Source organism: Labrus mixtus, chromosome 14 (genome assembly GCF_963584025.1).
Source record: "Labrus mixtus chromosome 14, fLabMix1.1, whole genome shotgun sequence".
NCBI classification, from domain to species: Eukaryota; Metazoa; Chordata; class Actinopteri; order Labriformes; family Labridae; genus Labrus; species Labrus mixtus.
Window position 1 is genome coordinate 8643535 of NC_083625.1, and position 12932 is coordinate 8656466.

General features: G+C 38.9%; 3 protein-coding genes across 3 annotated transcripts; 2 read left to right on the forward strand and 1 right to left on the reverse strand.

Annotated features, from left to right (window-relative positions):
- Window positions 1-165: 165 nt before the first annotated feature.
- On the forward strand, window positions 166-6200 carry bud13 (BUD13 homolog). Its single transcript, XM_061054869.1, has 11 exons — window positions 166-334; window positions 506-593; window positions 2696-2780; window positions 2867-3152; window positions 3964-3965; window positions 4181-4458; window positions 4566-4674; window positions 4812-4950; window positions 5040-5221; window positions 5322-5403; window positions 5733-6200. The coding sequence occupies exons 1-11, from the start codon at window positions 192-194 to the stop codon at window positions 5824-5826; spliced, it is 1488 nt and encodes a 495-aa protein (XP_060910852.1). The 5' UTR covers window positions 166-191; the 3' UTR covers window positions 5827-6200.
- A 1114-nt stretch (window positions 6201-7314) lies between these two features.
- Window positions 7315-8979, forward strand: snrnp35 (small nuclear ribonucleoprotein 35 (U11/U12)). The gene has a single exon (XM_061054870.1). The coding sequence runs from the start codon at window positions 7464-7466 to the stop codon at window positions 8190-8192; it is 729 nt and encodes a 242-aa protein (XP_060910853.1). The 5' UTR covers window positions 7315-7463; the 3' UTR covers window positions 8193-8979.
- A 733-nt stretch (window positions 8980-9712) lies between these two features.
- On the reverse strand, window positions 9713-12440 carry si:dkeyp-69c1.9 (uncharacterized). The gene is made up of 5 exons (XM_061054871.1): window positions 11656-12440; window positions 11337-11497; window positions 10635-10730; window positions 10095-10371; window positions 9713-10011 (listed from the first exon to the last, which is right to left on the reverse strand). The coding sequence occupies exons 2-5, from the start codon at window positions 11431-11433 to the stop codon at window positions 9891-9893; spliced, it is 591 nt and encodes a 196-aa protein (XP_060910854.1). The 5' UTR covers window positions 11434-11497; window positions 11656-12440; the 3' UTR covers window positions 9713-9890.
- Between the last annotated feature and the right edge of the window lie 492 nt (window positions 12441-12932).

Genomic DNA, 12932 nt, shown 5'->3' on the forward strand with positions numbered 1-12932 from the left:
AAGTGAAACTTATTTTGAAGCGAGACTTTTCTAATTTACACACACTTGTTGTTAACATTTATTAAAAAACAAAGATATATTAGTCCTCCAGTCCTTAGCATACGCCGATAGTGAGAGTTTTACTGTAATGTGACGAACTTTGCCACACTTCGCGTTCTTGACCGTCGGGGCTTGCCGTAGTATTTAAAAACATGATGGCAGCCTCAACTGGTAGCAAAAAGGGAAACGAACTATCCAAAGCGGAATACTTAAAACGTTATTTATCCGCCGGCGAAGGTGATAAGAAGTCAAAGGGGAAGCTTAAAAAGAAACGTCTTAAGGCTCCCGAAAAAGGGTGAGTTACCGAAAACATTTGATTAAAGTCGTAACCTGTAGTGTGCATGGTTTAGCCGCGAAGCTAGCTGTAGTCGGTGTAGCTGTGTAGCGCCTCTCGGTGACTTAAGTTGTTTGTTTTGCGCATGTAATGCTACTTAACCCACTTTTTTTTAAATTATTTTTTATCAAGGCTGAAAATAGTGGACGATGACATCGACTGGAAGCAGTTGGTGAAACAGGAGGAAGAAGTGGAAGAGGACGAGGAGGAGGCTCCAGTGGTAGGAACTCAACTTCGCTATCGTGAGGCTAGCTGGTTAGCTCCCTCCATTCAATCAATGAGACTGTGGTCGATCAGCCTTCTTCATTAACAACATCCCTTTACTTAATATGCATAAACGCAGTTCATTTGTTGGCTAATCTTATATAAAAAATATGTTAGTGTAACATATCATACCAAGACAAAAGCGATTCTGTGCATTTTTTTGAATAAAGCTTTAATTTATAATCAAATATTCTTATAATTTAATACACTTAATTAAGCTTCGTTTACTTAGAGATGTAGTGCATTCCCCAATAAATACTGTATACCATCTCAATGATTTATATAACAATATAACCCACAAAAAAAAAAGCTTATTTATTGCAATAATTGGCTTTCACATTCAAATACAAGAAGAGGTTTTAAATACATCTTCACCATACTGCCCTACAAAGGCAAAAAGGCAGTAACTTTTTTCAAAAATGAGTTTTTGTCATTTTGGGAATTTTACAGATGTGCTTTATTATGTGGACAGATATCTTGAGTCAATTGTGTTGTTGTTCTTTTGAGAAAATAGCAGGTTGTATTTGCCTTAACTTCCAAAAGCCCTCGAGAAACCAAGACAGAGTCCAGTAACTTCACTCATCAGGGTCTTTGTACTGCAGCATTCAGGAATACTCAAACTGAGTTAAGGTCTTCTGCCTTTGTTTTACTGCGGATCAAAGTGAAGTTACTGTTTCACTGCAGTGGAGTTAAGGTGTTACGCCTTTGTTTTAATATCTGTCATCAAGCACTTCTGACACACACAGTAGCTTGACTAAAGTGTAGCAAAGAAATAGTGTTGGTTGTGTTATTTTAACAATGCAACCAAGTGAAATACAGTAACAAATGGAAGTTACTGCCATTTGCCTTGGCATGACCCCGTTATTATTGAACAGGCAATGCAAAGGCAGAGTACCTTAACTTCCAAATAAGGGTCAAAGGTCATGTTTGAGCTCAAGATGTTTATGTACATTAATAACCTCATTAAAAAGACAAAGAATTTCCAATATTCTGCCTGCAACTCATTTGGCTGGACAACAAAAAGACTTTAAAGTCATTTTTCTCAGTTCTGCACTCTGGCGAGTTCAGGTCTTTTGCCTTTGTAGGGCAGTATGGTGAAGATGGCATTGAATAATCATTTCATTTCATATTTCATTTCATTATTTTATTTATTTGCTCAATTCAGTGTTTGGTTTCAACACCATAATACACAAAAAAAAATATTTTCTCATAATGCTGAAACACTGTTCATGAGCAAACAGGAGCAGGAAGAAGAAAACTTATAATACCTGCCCCCCCCCTTTTCCTAATAATACAAGATACTGTTTAACAGAATAAGATGGCTATAACCTGTTGTTTTCTCTTTCTTTCACAAAACAAAAAAAAAGATCAACAATATAGAAACAATCAGTTAGATTAACTCAATACATTCATCATTTCCCAGAACCTTTTCTTTATACATTCTTTTAAATTGAATGATACTTGAGCAGCATTTTAAATGATTATCGAGAGAATTCCATAATTTAACTCCGTTTACTGAGATACACATTTGTTTTAATGTAGTGCGTGCAAAATGGACTTTTAAATATTAAATCTCCGTCTATGATCCTCCTCATTAGATGTAAATACAAACAACTTCTGTGCATTTTCGGGTAATGATCTATTTCTAGCTTTAAACATCACTAATAATGTTTTCAAGTGAACTAGATCCTGAAATTTCAACACGTGTGAGCTTATAAACAGTCTGTTAGTATGTTCTCTAACGTTCACTTTGTTTATAAGTCTGATCGCTCTTTTCTGTAACACAAAGGTTTAGTGTTGGTCACATACGTGCTGCCCCATACCTCATTGCAATAAGTGAAATATGGAAGAATAAGCGAATAGTACAACATACGGAGAGAAGCAGAATCCAAACTGTCCTTTGCTCTGTACAAAACACCAATACATTTACACAATTTTCTCTTTACATATTGTGAGGTTTCCACGTCAGTTTTTCATCAATTATGACATATAATCAATGATGAGTGTTATCCTCTTTTCAACCCCTCTTTTAAAACATCTTGGTGTTAATCTGTTCAGATTGCAGAGGTGATCGACGAGAGACCAGAAGAAATTAAACAACTGGAAAACTTCAGAACAAGCAATAGATGGAAAATAATTGGAGGTAATTGGTGTTGTTGAACAAATTACTTTAGAATGAAGTGTCTCCAGTGAACAGGGTTACTTACTTTTAGTCTCCTCTACTTAAAGCTGATGAAAATGAGGACACAGAAGAGTTGATAGAAGGAGGGCCACAGCATTCAGAGGCTGAGCCATCGAGCAGGAGTCGCCATGATTCGCCAGAGATTTCACCGAGGAGAGGTGGCCATGATTCTCCCGTCAGAAAGACTAGACATGACTCTCCAGACACATCTCCTGCAAGAAGAGGCCGCCATGACTCGCCTGACATTTCCCCCCCAAGAAGGAGCCGCCATGACTCCCCTGACCTGTCACCTCAGAGGCAACAGTCAGGAAAATCTGGGAAGGTGCAAAGTAAGTGATGAGAAGTCGTTTTGAGGCTAGACCTGGTATCTTTCTGTGTAGAGTAAGTTGATCTTACTGAAATAAAAACAGCACACTAACCTTAACAACCAAAGGATCTTTGAAATATTTTTGTAAAATATATAAACCTACTTTTTTTATTGAAGTATTTTATTTTAATCTGACAAGTTGTATAGAAAATATATAGCAAATGTTGTATTTTGATATTGGCGGGTCAAACTACAATTCACTTAGCAGACGCTTTTATCCAAAGCGACGTACATCAGAGAGTAAGTACAACACAAGCAAGGATCTAGTAAAAAGGGAACAATGTCAGTAAGAGCAAACGATCAGCTTTGAGTCCGATTGGACACACAGGTGCTGACAGGAAGTGACCAGAGGCAAAGCACAACATTGACTGCAGTTCTTGAGAGCTCTAATCAGAATAGAAACCATCTTATAAGTCATCGTTATCAGACAAAAAGCATAGTCATTACCATCATCATCATCATCAATAATACCAAGACCATCATCATTCAGTTAGTAAGTATTCATGAAAGAGCTGGGTCTTTAGCTTTTTCTTAAAGGTGCAGAGGGACTCTGCAGATTGAATGGAGTTTGGAAGTTGATTCCACCACCGGGGGGCGACAGAGGAGAAGAGTCTAAACTAAAAACATTTTTTTCTAGATCTCTTTAAGCATTAGTGGAAGTACAATGAGAAGAGACTTTCTCACTGAGTTCCAGTTTGATTTTACTTGGACAATATAACTGAAGAACATTTAATAATAATAATTGATCCTTTATCAATCCTGCGAGGGGAAATTCAGGGGTTTTTTTTTAACATGATTCATAGTATCAATAAACATTTATATAATTTAAGTGAAATGTGATGGATTATAAACCAATGTCAGAATATTTGCAAGGTCCACTCTAATCTGAAATTCCAACTGGCCTAGTGACTGCTCCTTTTTAAAGGAAAGTTCTTATCGCATAAATGTTTAGTAAGTTAACCGTTCGCCAAACAGTTACGTTTTGCATTCTCAGATTTGTCACCATCCAGAAAGAAACGTTCTCCTGATCCTCGACGGCCAAAGCTTTCAAAGAAGGCTACGAAAAGGCATGATTCAGACTCGGACCAGTCACCCCCACGGAAAAGGCCTCTAAAGGGACAAGCCTCAGACTCTGACCAGTCTCCTCCAAGGAGGCGCACAAAAACAAGAGCGGGCTCTGATTCTGACCAGTCGCCACCCAGAAGGCGGCCGCAGAGTGCAAAGGACTCGGATGGCGATCTGTCGCCACCTCGCCAGCCTGTCCAGTCACATGTGAGTAAATTGTGTTGGAAAAGTGTCATGTAATGTTGTTTGCCTCAAAATTGCTTTTTGTATGCAGTTTCTGATCACTCGCATACATGCTGTTTCACTGTTATTAGGGTCCAAGGATGCTTTCCGGTGGAAAATCAGGTCTAGTTTCAGTAGATGTTTTAAGGAAAGAGCAGGAGGAGAACCGACGCAGAGAAAGACACAACCAGCCACTCGAAGGTGAGCTCAGCTTCCTTCACAAGATCAGCTAAAATAACTTTTACATCTCACATATATCTATATAACACCGTTACCTTCAAGTTGAAGAACTCAGTGGAGTTAGATGACATTTATAACAACTTTCCTGTCATTCCTAGATGAATCTCGCAATGCCCAGACGGTGTTCCGAGACAAGAGCGGTAAGAGGAGGGATTTAGATACGGAGAGGGAAGAACAGAAGAAGAAGGCTGGAGAGAAAGCAGCAAAGGATGAGAAATACGCTCAGTGGGGAAAGGGGTAAGTCTGCCTAAAGGTGTTAACACAACAGTGAAGGCCAGAGAATGTGCCTGCTGGTTTCCATGGGTAAAGTCAACGTGTGTTTATAGGTTGGCACAGGGCCAGATGCAACAGCAGAAACTCGAGGATGCAGTGCATGAAGCTCAGAAGCCGCTGGCACGTCACTGCGATGACGAGGATCTTGACCGCATGTTGAGAGAGCAGGAAAGAGAGGGAGATCCCATGGCTGCCATGCTGAGACGAAAAAAAGTCCGCAATTCAAAAACACAAGGTTTGAAGGATACATGTTTACCTTGTTCCCTGAATGTACTGATACATTTTTTTAACCACTTATAATGTGTATACTAAGGTTTTTTTTGCTGTTTTTGCAGATAAACCGCGTTATAAGGGTCCACCACCCCCTCCAAATCGCTTCAATATTTCGCCAGGCTATCGCTGGGATGGAGTTGACAGGTAAAGTTTGTGAACGTCAGTGACTTGTATTTGTAATGTAAAGAATGCAATCGTATGATGTCCCTGTCTTGACCCACATGAATACGTCTGTAATTCATTAAATTCTCTAAATTCTCTCTGGTGGAGTTATTATGTGTAAAATAATAATTTATCTACTTTTATGATAATTGATTAATGATTGATCTGTAGCATAATGTGGGCTTCTTTGTTGAATTAAAACTGATGGCCCTTTTATAAAAGGTTTGCGCTGAAGCATCAAACAAACTGAAGATGAAGTTGGGGATTTGATTGCAAAAGTAACAGTGTTATTTGTTTTGCCTTTCTTGCAGGTCAAATGGTTTTGAACAGAAACGCTACACGCGTATAGCAGATAAGAAGGCCGTCCAGGATGCCGCCTATAAATGGAGCGTGGAGGACATGTAATGGCAAACAGAAACCTGTAGATAAACGGTGGAGCTGAAACAGAGTATAAATTACATGTTGTTGTCTGCTCAGCAGAAATTACTCTTTGAACTAGGAGCAGGATTTTGTAAAGCAGTTTGACACTGTAAATGGACATACGATTATAGAGAACTGATAAACTACATTACTGTACATAGAAGTGAAGTGATATCTATTGACATCTAATGTGACAGTGTCCAGATATTTGGAAGAAAAAAAGCTGATTCAATCTTGAGCCAGAATGATGTTTTTCACTATTTTATTAAAAAAATAATTTTTCTGTAAACCTGTGTCTCAAGAGTTCACCGCCTGCATTGGGATTTGGAATTTAAATGAAAGACTTTGACAATCTGTCATTCTGTGTAAATGGACTTTAGTGTATTGAACCAGTATAGAAAGGTAAGAGTGTGTAATTAATACTTTGTGTTTTTTTAAAAAACCTCTTGTTTATTTTTTATACTTGTGGCTGCACACGTTTGGAGTCGTTTCAATACTGTAATAAGCCTTTTTTTTTTTTTTCAACAACCATACAAATGGCTGCTCCAATTAAAATGTAACAGTTTCAAAACTTCCAACTCCTTAAAGAATGAACCCCATCAGTAGTTTTAATACTTACAGTTGTTCAATTCTTGAATGCTTAATGAGATGAAGGTAATCATATGGTTTTGCTTAAGAAACGGTCTCAAATCCAGAGTAATAATAATCAAGCTGTCGGATTCCTGACATCACTAACTAAACAGAAAGTGCTTCTCTTTGCATCAGGATCCATTTCACAGCAGTCATTTCATAGAGGACAAAGCACCTTTTGTTATTAGAAACAGCAATGACGTTTTAATTGACCTGTTAGTGAACTAGTGTGGAGTCCATGAACACACGAATGAGAATGAACCGTGTTCGATGTTCACCTTTGATTAAGCCAAGACGTCTTTTAAAAGGAAAAAACTATTATCAGGCCTACATGTCATGAAATGTGTAAGTTCAATTACTAAGAAAGGGAGGTTGTTTCAAAATACCATTTCAATGTTGACCTATCATTGAGCTCACATTCCAGCAGATTCACCTCCATGATAACTGAGAATACGCTGTGCTTCAGTGGAGAAAAAAAGTTGGTTTGGTTTTTTGTGAGTGACTTAATTTTTTATGACTTTATATTTATAAAAAGTTATACAACCATTATGTGTAAGGTGTGATTGTTAGTATATAATTTGGAGTACACACATGACAACAAGTGTGCTTGAATGGGCAAAGAGATGAGAGTTTGACCTTTTACTTGCACATATATGTGTGGGTGTGTAGGGCATATTATATTGGGATAATGTAAGATAAGTGGTAAAAAAAAAAAATAATTACTGTCATTGTTTATCAATTTAATTTATTTTATTATAGTTACTTTTTAATTGTATTTTGAAAATGATAGTCGTTGATCTCAACAACGGTCTTACAAAGTATAAGTAGGAACCTTAACATGATGACTGACAAAATCTGTTTCTGCACGGAATGTTTTTTGTTGATGCACGCGTTGCTGCGGTCTGCTTTCTGTCGGCTTGTTTCGAAAAAAAAGCGGAAAGGTTTCAACTGGACTCAATGGTTTCGTAGTTTTCGTTTTTTGTTTTGGTAAAATGGTTGACTGGAGTCCGATAGCGAAGGTGTTCGACCCGCTGAAAGCTGGCAGCATCGACAGCACGGACGTGGAGCCCCATGACCGGGCGGTGTGGAGGGCTATGGGGGCCCGATATAAACCCAACAAAGGTGTTGTTGGGGACCCGCTGCTCACCCTGTTTGTGGCTCGTCTAAACCCGCAGACAACAGAAGACAAACTGCACCAAGTGTTCTCAAAGTATGGAGACATCCAGAGAGTGCGACTGGTCCGGGACATCGTCACAGGCTTCTCCAAAGGGTATGCCTTCATTGAGTATAAGGAGGAGCGGTCCATCGTCCGAGCCCGCCGGGACGCCAACAAGCTGGTGGTTGACCAGCATGAAGTGTTTGTGGATTATGAACAGGAGAGGACCCTCAAGGGGTGGGTCCCTCGGAGGCTCGGCGGCGGACAGGGAGGGAAGAAAGAGTCCGGACAGCTGCGGTTCGGCGGCCGGGACAGGCCTTTCCGCAAACCCATTAACCTCGGGGTGGGTCCGGTGCAGGAGTGGGGAGGCGGAGGCGGAGGCGGAGGTGGAGGTGGAGGTGGAGGGAGGGAGTGGGACAGACAAGAGGGCAGAGACAGGGAGGATCGGGACCGACACAGAGAGGCCGAGTGGGGCGGCAGAGGGAGGAGAGACGACCGGGACAGAGGCAGAGAGAGGGAGGACCGCAGACAGCGGGACCGGAGCAGGCACCGGGAGAGGAGATAATAACATGAGAATAATCTCATCTGCTTTAGAAGAAAACTGTGAAACATTGAATCCATTTTTTTTTGTATTATATCTTTGCTTGAATACAGTTTATAACTTCTGTACATTTTATTTTAAATCGCTGTTACTACAACTTATTTATTTTTACTTTTACTTTTTTTTGTACTTTTCTACTCTTTTTTTTTTTTCTTACAACGCTAGTCTATTTTATATATAATTTTTTTACTTTTTTTTGTAGAAGCTGACTCAGGGAGAAACGCACAAGAATTCCAATGTACCTGTATTGTCCTGTACCTGTGCAAATGGCAATAAACATCTATTCTAAATCATCTGGCTGTCTCGGTTTAAAACCAAGTGGAGCAAATAATGAGTGTATAAGTGGACTGAATGCAGGGGGCTGGCTATGGAAAGTTGAGCTTTTCAGTTATTGCTTTCTCGTGATATATATCCTCTATGTGGATAATGACAAGTTTTATTGTTTGATTTTAAGAGACTGTGTTGAGGAGTTAACCTGAAGTGTCGCTTTCATCTTGTAATGTTGTGATTTCTCTGGGAGTTTTTACCTATCACACTCCTATGTTGTGTACATTTAGCAGTCAATATGTTACAATAAATTATTTTATCACGGTGAATTTTTGTTTTAACCCTGAGACAGCAAAGTGCCTTTCAACAAGTGAATTCAGCCGAAGAGACAGAGTGTCCTAATTTTTGTTCTAATAGCTTAAATGCCTCCTATATTTTAATATTCATTTTACACTGTTAAAGAGCAACATGTTGGTTTTTTTTTTAAATAAAGGTCAGACACACACTAACAAGCTTGTTTTCTATAAAACATTTAGCTTCATGCAAATGTTATGGTCTAAACTTTGTGTTCTAAAAAAAACTCCATTTGCTCCCATTAAAGCTTCTTGTCCTGCTCTTTGTTGGAGCCAATGAAGTTAAGAGACGCATTAGTTTTTAATAGATCCTGGGAAGTCAATCTCTAAGTAGTTCAAAATGAAAAGTTAACAGTCCTATGACTTCTTCTGATCCCTGTTCCTGCCCGTTAGAGCAGATGATGTTTCACTTGTGAGTCACAGGGTGGATTGTTTTTTTCTCAAGATGACAACAAGTATGCCTGAAGTCATTAATGAAACATATTAAAGGATCTGTTGTTAGCACTAGTCCATTAGATGTTTTTCCTGTGACTCCATGCACATCCTGCATCATCGATCCATTTGCTCATCAACCCGACCTGCTGCTGGGAAATTCATCACTGCTACCCGAGAAGAAGCCAAACTAGAGAAAAGAGATTGTGCTGGAAAGATCTGATTGCTTGGTAACTGTATGTAACAGAGAAAACAACCAAGCAACCAATGGATGTGTTTACATTTATTACTGACTGAAAATATATATTTCCAGACAGATACAAACTGCTGTAAGGGGTTAGGAAAGGGCAACTCAACCAAACCTCTCACACAAACTTGAGAATATGTTGTACTATTTATATTGTACAATATGCAGACATACCCAAAAAGCCCAGTACATGACTAGAACAGGCAAGTGACTGTTTCAAAGTGATGGAATTAAACATTTTCTCTATTTCTGTTTATAAATTGTCATTTTTAGGATCACAGATGAGCTGGGAAGTTTTGACTGTCTTGTCCAACATATATATTACTAAAAAGTGCACACACAAAAAACTTTTTTTTTTATGGACTAATGTCTGTAAGTCATGTTTGGTATTCCAGACGAAGACGCTCTCAGCTTTGCAGCAAACCTGGAGCTCACAACCGGCCAACCTGGGTAAGTCTCTCTTTGGACTGTGCTGAATTCGAATCTGTGAATCAAAACACACACACACATAATGATGCGCTTCTATTAATATTAACCTATAACAACATGTGATAGTGACAGACTGACCTGAATGCAGGGTTGATGCAGATGTTGTCTGGCTGTGGGAGGGCAGGTGTCCGTCTCCTGCAGCAGGAAGATGGAGGAGGGAAATCCTTTTGATACTGAGACTGCATCTCTGCTGCGACTTGCTCTTTTTTCACAGCTGTCCCATTGCTGCCGTTGCCCCCTCGCTCATCCTCCTGTATTTCCCAGCCCCTGCTAATGTTTCCTCTTCCTGTTTGTCTGGAGATTGTGGAAGGAGAACGACGGGACTCCTGCTGTGTGTTCTTGGCAACACAGTCTCCTGAGTGGAAATCGTTTTCTTGGTAAGATTTTTATTTAATACATAGTAATGAAATGTGTCATCCTTTGCCAATGAAGGATGACTCTTTTTAGTCACTCCCTTCCCTTCTACCTCCTCAAGTCTTCTACTTTCTTTCTCTTATCAAACTCAGCACACTGCCTGGAATGCTTGTTTTCAGCACTGACTCTCTCATATATTCAGACAAACACCATAAACAGCTTATAATAAAACAGTTAAGTTGAGTTTGAGATAAAACTGTAGACCTTTGCCTCTATCTTGCTGTGGGGCCGGTCTGAAGCAGAAATCTTCTTGGGATGTTGTCTCCATCTTTGCAGGAGTGTCTGGGTAGAGGAGATACCCTGAGGATATCAGGAAAACACAAAATAGTCAAGAGCGGGCTTTAAAAGTGACTGATTATTTTTGTTTTGGCGTTCCATAATTGGTGTGTCGTTTACAAATATTATTTTTCTTTTTTTTAAAAGTAAATCCAATAAAAATATCTATAAGACTAACTTCACATACATTTATCAAAGTTATCAAATTTTAGATAACTATAACTCCCGAAGTCATTTAGATGTTTTGGTTTCCTTGATCGTGACTCTTTGAGGCCACTTACTGTGGTAAATCAGAAAATTACTGTAGTTACGTTGGTGCTCAAACATTCACATGACAATGATCACTTTAATAAGAAACAGTTTTATTTCTGCCAAAGCATAAGATTTGATCCAAACTAAAGACAGACTAATATATAAACTTCTTAGTGGGTGTGTAGAGTCCTAATCCTATGTGATTAATCTTCTATTTGCTCAAATATCTGTTTTTCCTATTTTTGAGGATCTCAGCCTTCAATTCCATGAACCCCATTAACTTTCACAATAAAAAGGTTTAAACAACCATCTGATAAAAAAAAAAAAAACAGCTTGGGTCCATTAATACAACTGGAGCTGGGAACGCAAAACCTTTACCTGCCACTGCAGGTGGTTCTCCCCTGTAGGGTCGACTGGGCAGAAATAACTCATGATAGCGACGGGGGTGTCGTAGGTCAAAATGTTTGATGAACATTGTGTCTGTTGGTTCACTAGAATCACCAGCAGCCCTGAATGCTGTGTGTCTGGTACAACAGATACTGTAGAAATAAGCAGAGGTTACGTGAACATAGGAAAAGCTCAAATTTAAACTGTGGTTGGAAGCCTAAAAAATGGATCCAACTTGTATCCAAAATAAAAATAAATGCCAGTATAAAGCGTTAAAACAGGCCCGAGGAGAGTTAACTGTATTTCTTACCTTCAATGTAGAAAACACAAGACGTGGTACAGTTGTGCAGTGTTTTCTTAGACTGTGCACTTTTCTCTGTTCTGTATGTATGTTTGTGTGAGGTTGTACACACAGCTACTTAAAGCTTGTTTCCTGTAGTCATGGTGTTATATTCTTCTCCTGTGAGTGACAGATACAGTAGTTAACAACTGAGACAATAAAGCTGCTGGACCACCAACAGAGGGCTGGGACTTTTGCAGCAGCTCTGAGAGAGACGGATTTAAAGGGGAAATGGTCCAGTGTAAGTGGGGGCTGATTTAATGGGTGGGCATACAGGTAAACATGTTCTATATGTGCTGAGCTGAGGACTAAAAATATGATGTCTTAGATTAGTGACTTGAGTAAGATGTACAGTAGCAAGTACAGTGATGATAAACTACACTCAAACAGACACACAAACCACTCACACAAAAAAACAAAACAAGATGTGAACTCAGTGGTTGCCCCAGAGCATTTGGCCTGCACTCAGCAATGCTTTGTGCCTCACAGCGTTCAGCTGGCATACATCCCAGTTATATTTCTCTCACATTAAAGGGCCTGTTTCAGCCTGTAACTTTTCAGTAGGGAACCTTAGACTTAAATCATCGAAGCTAATGCACTTTTAAAGAATTGCATGGTGGGCAAGTTTGTTCAAATAGTTATATTAGTATAGACTTTTGTCTGAAGTCAGTGTTTGTTTAGGACTGAAGGAAGTACAACACAAGTTTTACTTTAAACTAGGATTATTATAATATGTGTATAAATTCTCACCGAATTCTCACTGAATGATGTCACTTATTGTGATTCCTACTATATACAGCGACAACTCATCTCAAAATAAAAAACGTCATATTTATTTTTTGTTATAAACCATTGTACTGGAATCTACTAAAACCCCTTACATAACATCTGTGCACAAGGCAGAAAAAAAACCTTACAGATTTTACAAACACTGAAACACAGTTGCTTTACATTGGATATAAATATTTTATTTTGAGTTATTTGACTGTAGACTAGAATGTTTTAACTAGAGAGAAGCACACAAAATGATTCCCAGACAACACACAATCTTACTTACCTCTTAATAGAAACTTCATTCAAATGGCGTTTCACACACACACATACACACATACACACACACACACACACACACACACACACACACACACACACACACACACACTGAAATTTCTTGCTTTTTCACTCAGTTTACTCAATGATATTTTTTAACTAAACTGCACTCATGATGCTTGATCATGAGTAAACAT

Excerpts from the sequence above, each read along its gene's own strand:
- si:dkeyp-69c1.9 (XM_061054871.1), bottom strand. The coding sequence starts at position 11,433 with ATGTTCATCAAACATTTTGACCTACGACACCCCCGTCGCTATCATGAG. Across the intron at positions 10,731-11,336 it reads AGAACCACCTGCAGTGGCAG|GGTATCTCCTCTACCCAGAC; the intron begins GTAAAGGTTTTG and ends TGATATCCTCAG. Across the intron at positions 10,012-10,094 it reads TGCATCAACCCTGCATTCAG|ATTCGAATTCAGCACAGTCC; the intron begins GTCAGTCTGTCA and ends TTTGATTCACAG.
- bud13 (XM_061054869.1), top strand. The coding sequence starts at position 192 with ATGATGGCAGCCTCAACTGGTAGCAAAAAGGGAAACGAACTATCCAAA. Across the intron at positions 2,781-2,866 it reads TAGATGGAAAATAATTGGAG|CTGATGAAAATGAGGACACA; the intron begins GTAATTGGTGTT and ends CTCTACTTAAAG. Across the intron at positions 4,951-5,039 it reads TACGCTCAGTGGGGAAAGGG|GTTGGCACAGGGCCAGATGC; the intron begins GTAAGTCTGCCT and ends GTGTGTTTATAG.
- snrnp35 (XM_061054870.1), top strand. The coding sequence starts at position 7,464 with ATGGTTGACTGGAGTCCGATAGCGAAGGTGTTCGACCCGCTGAAAGCT.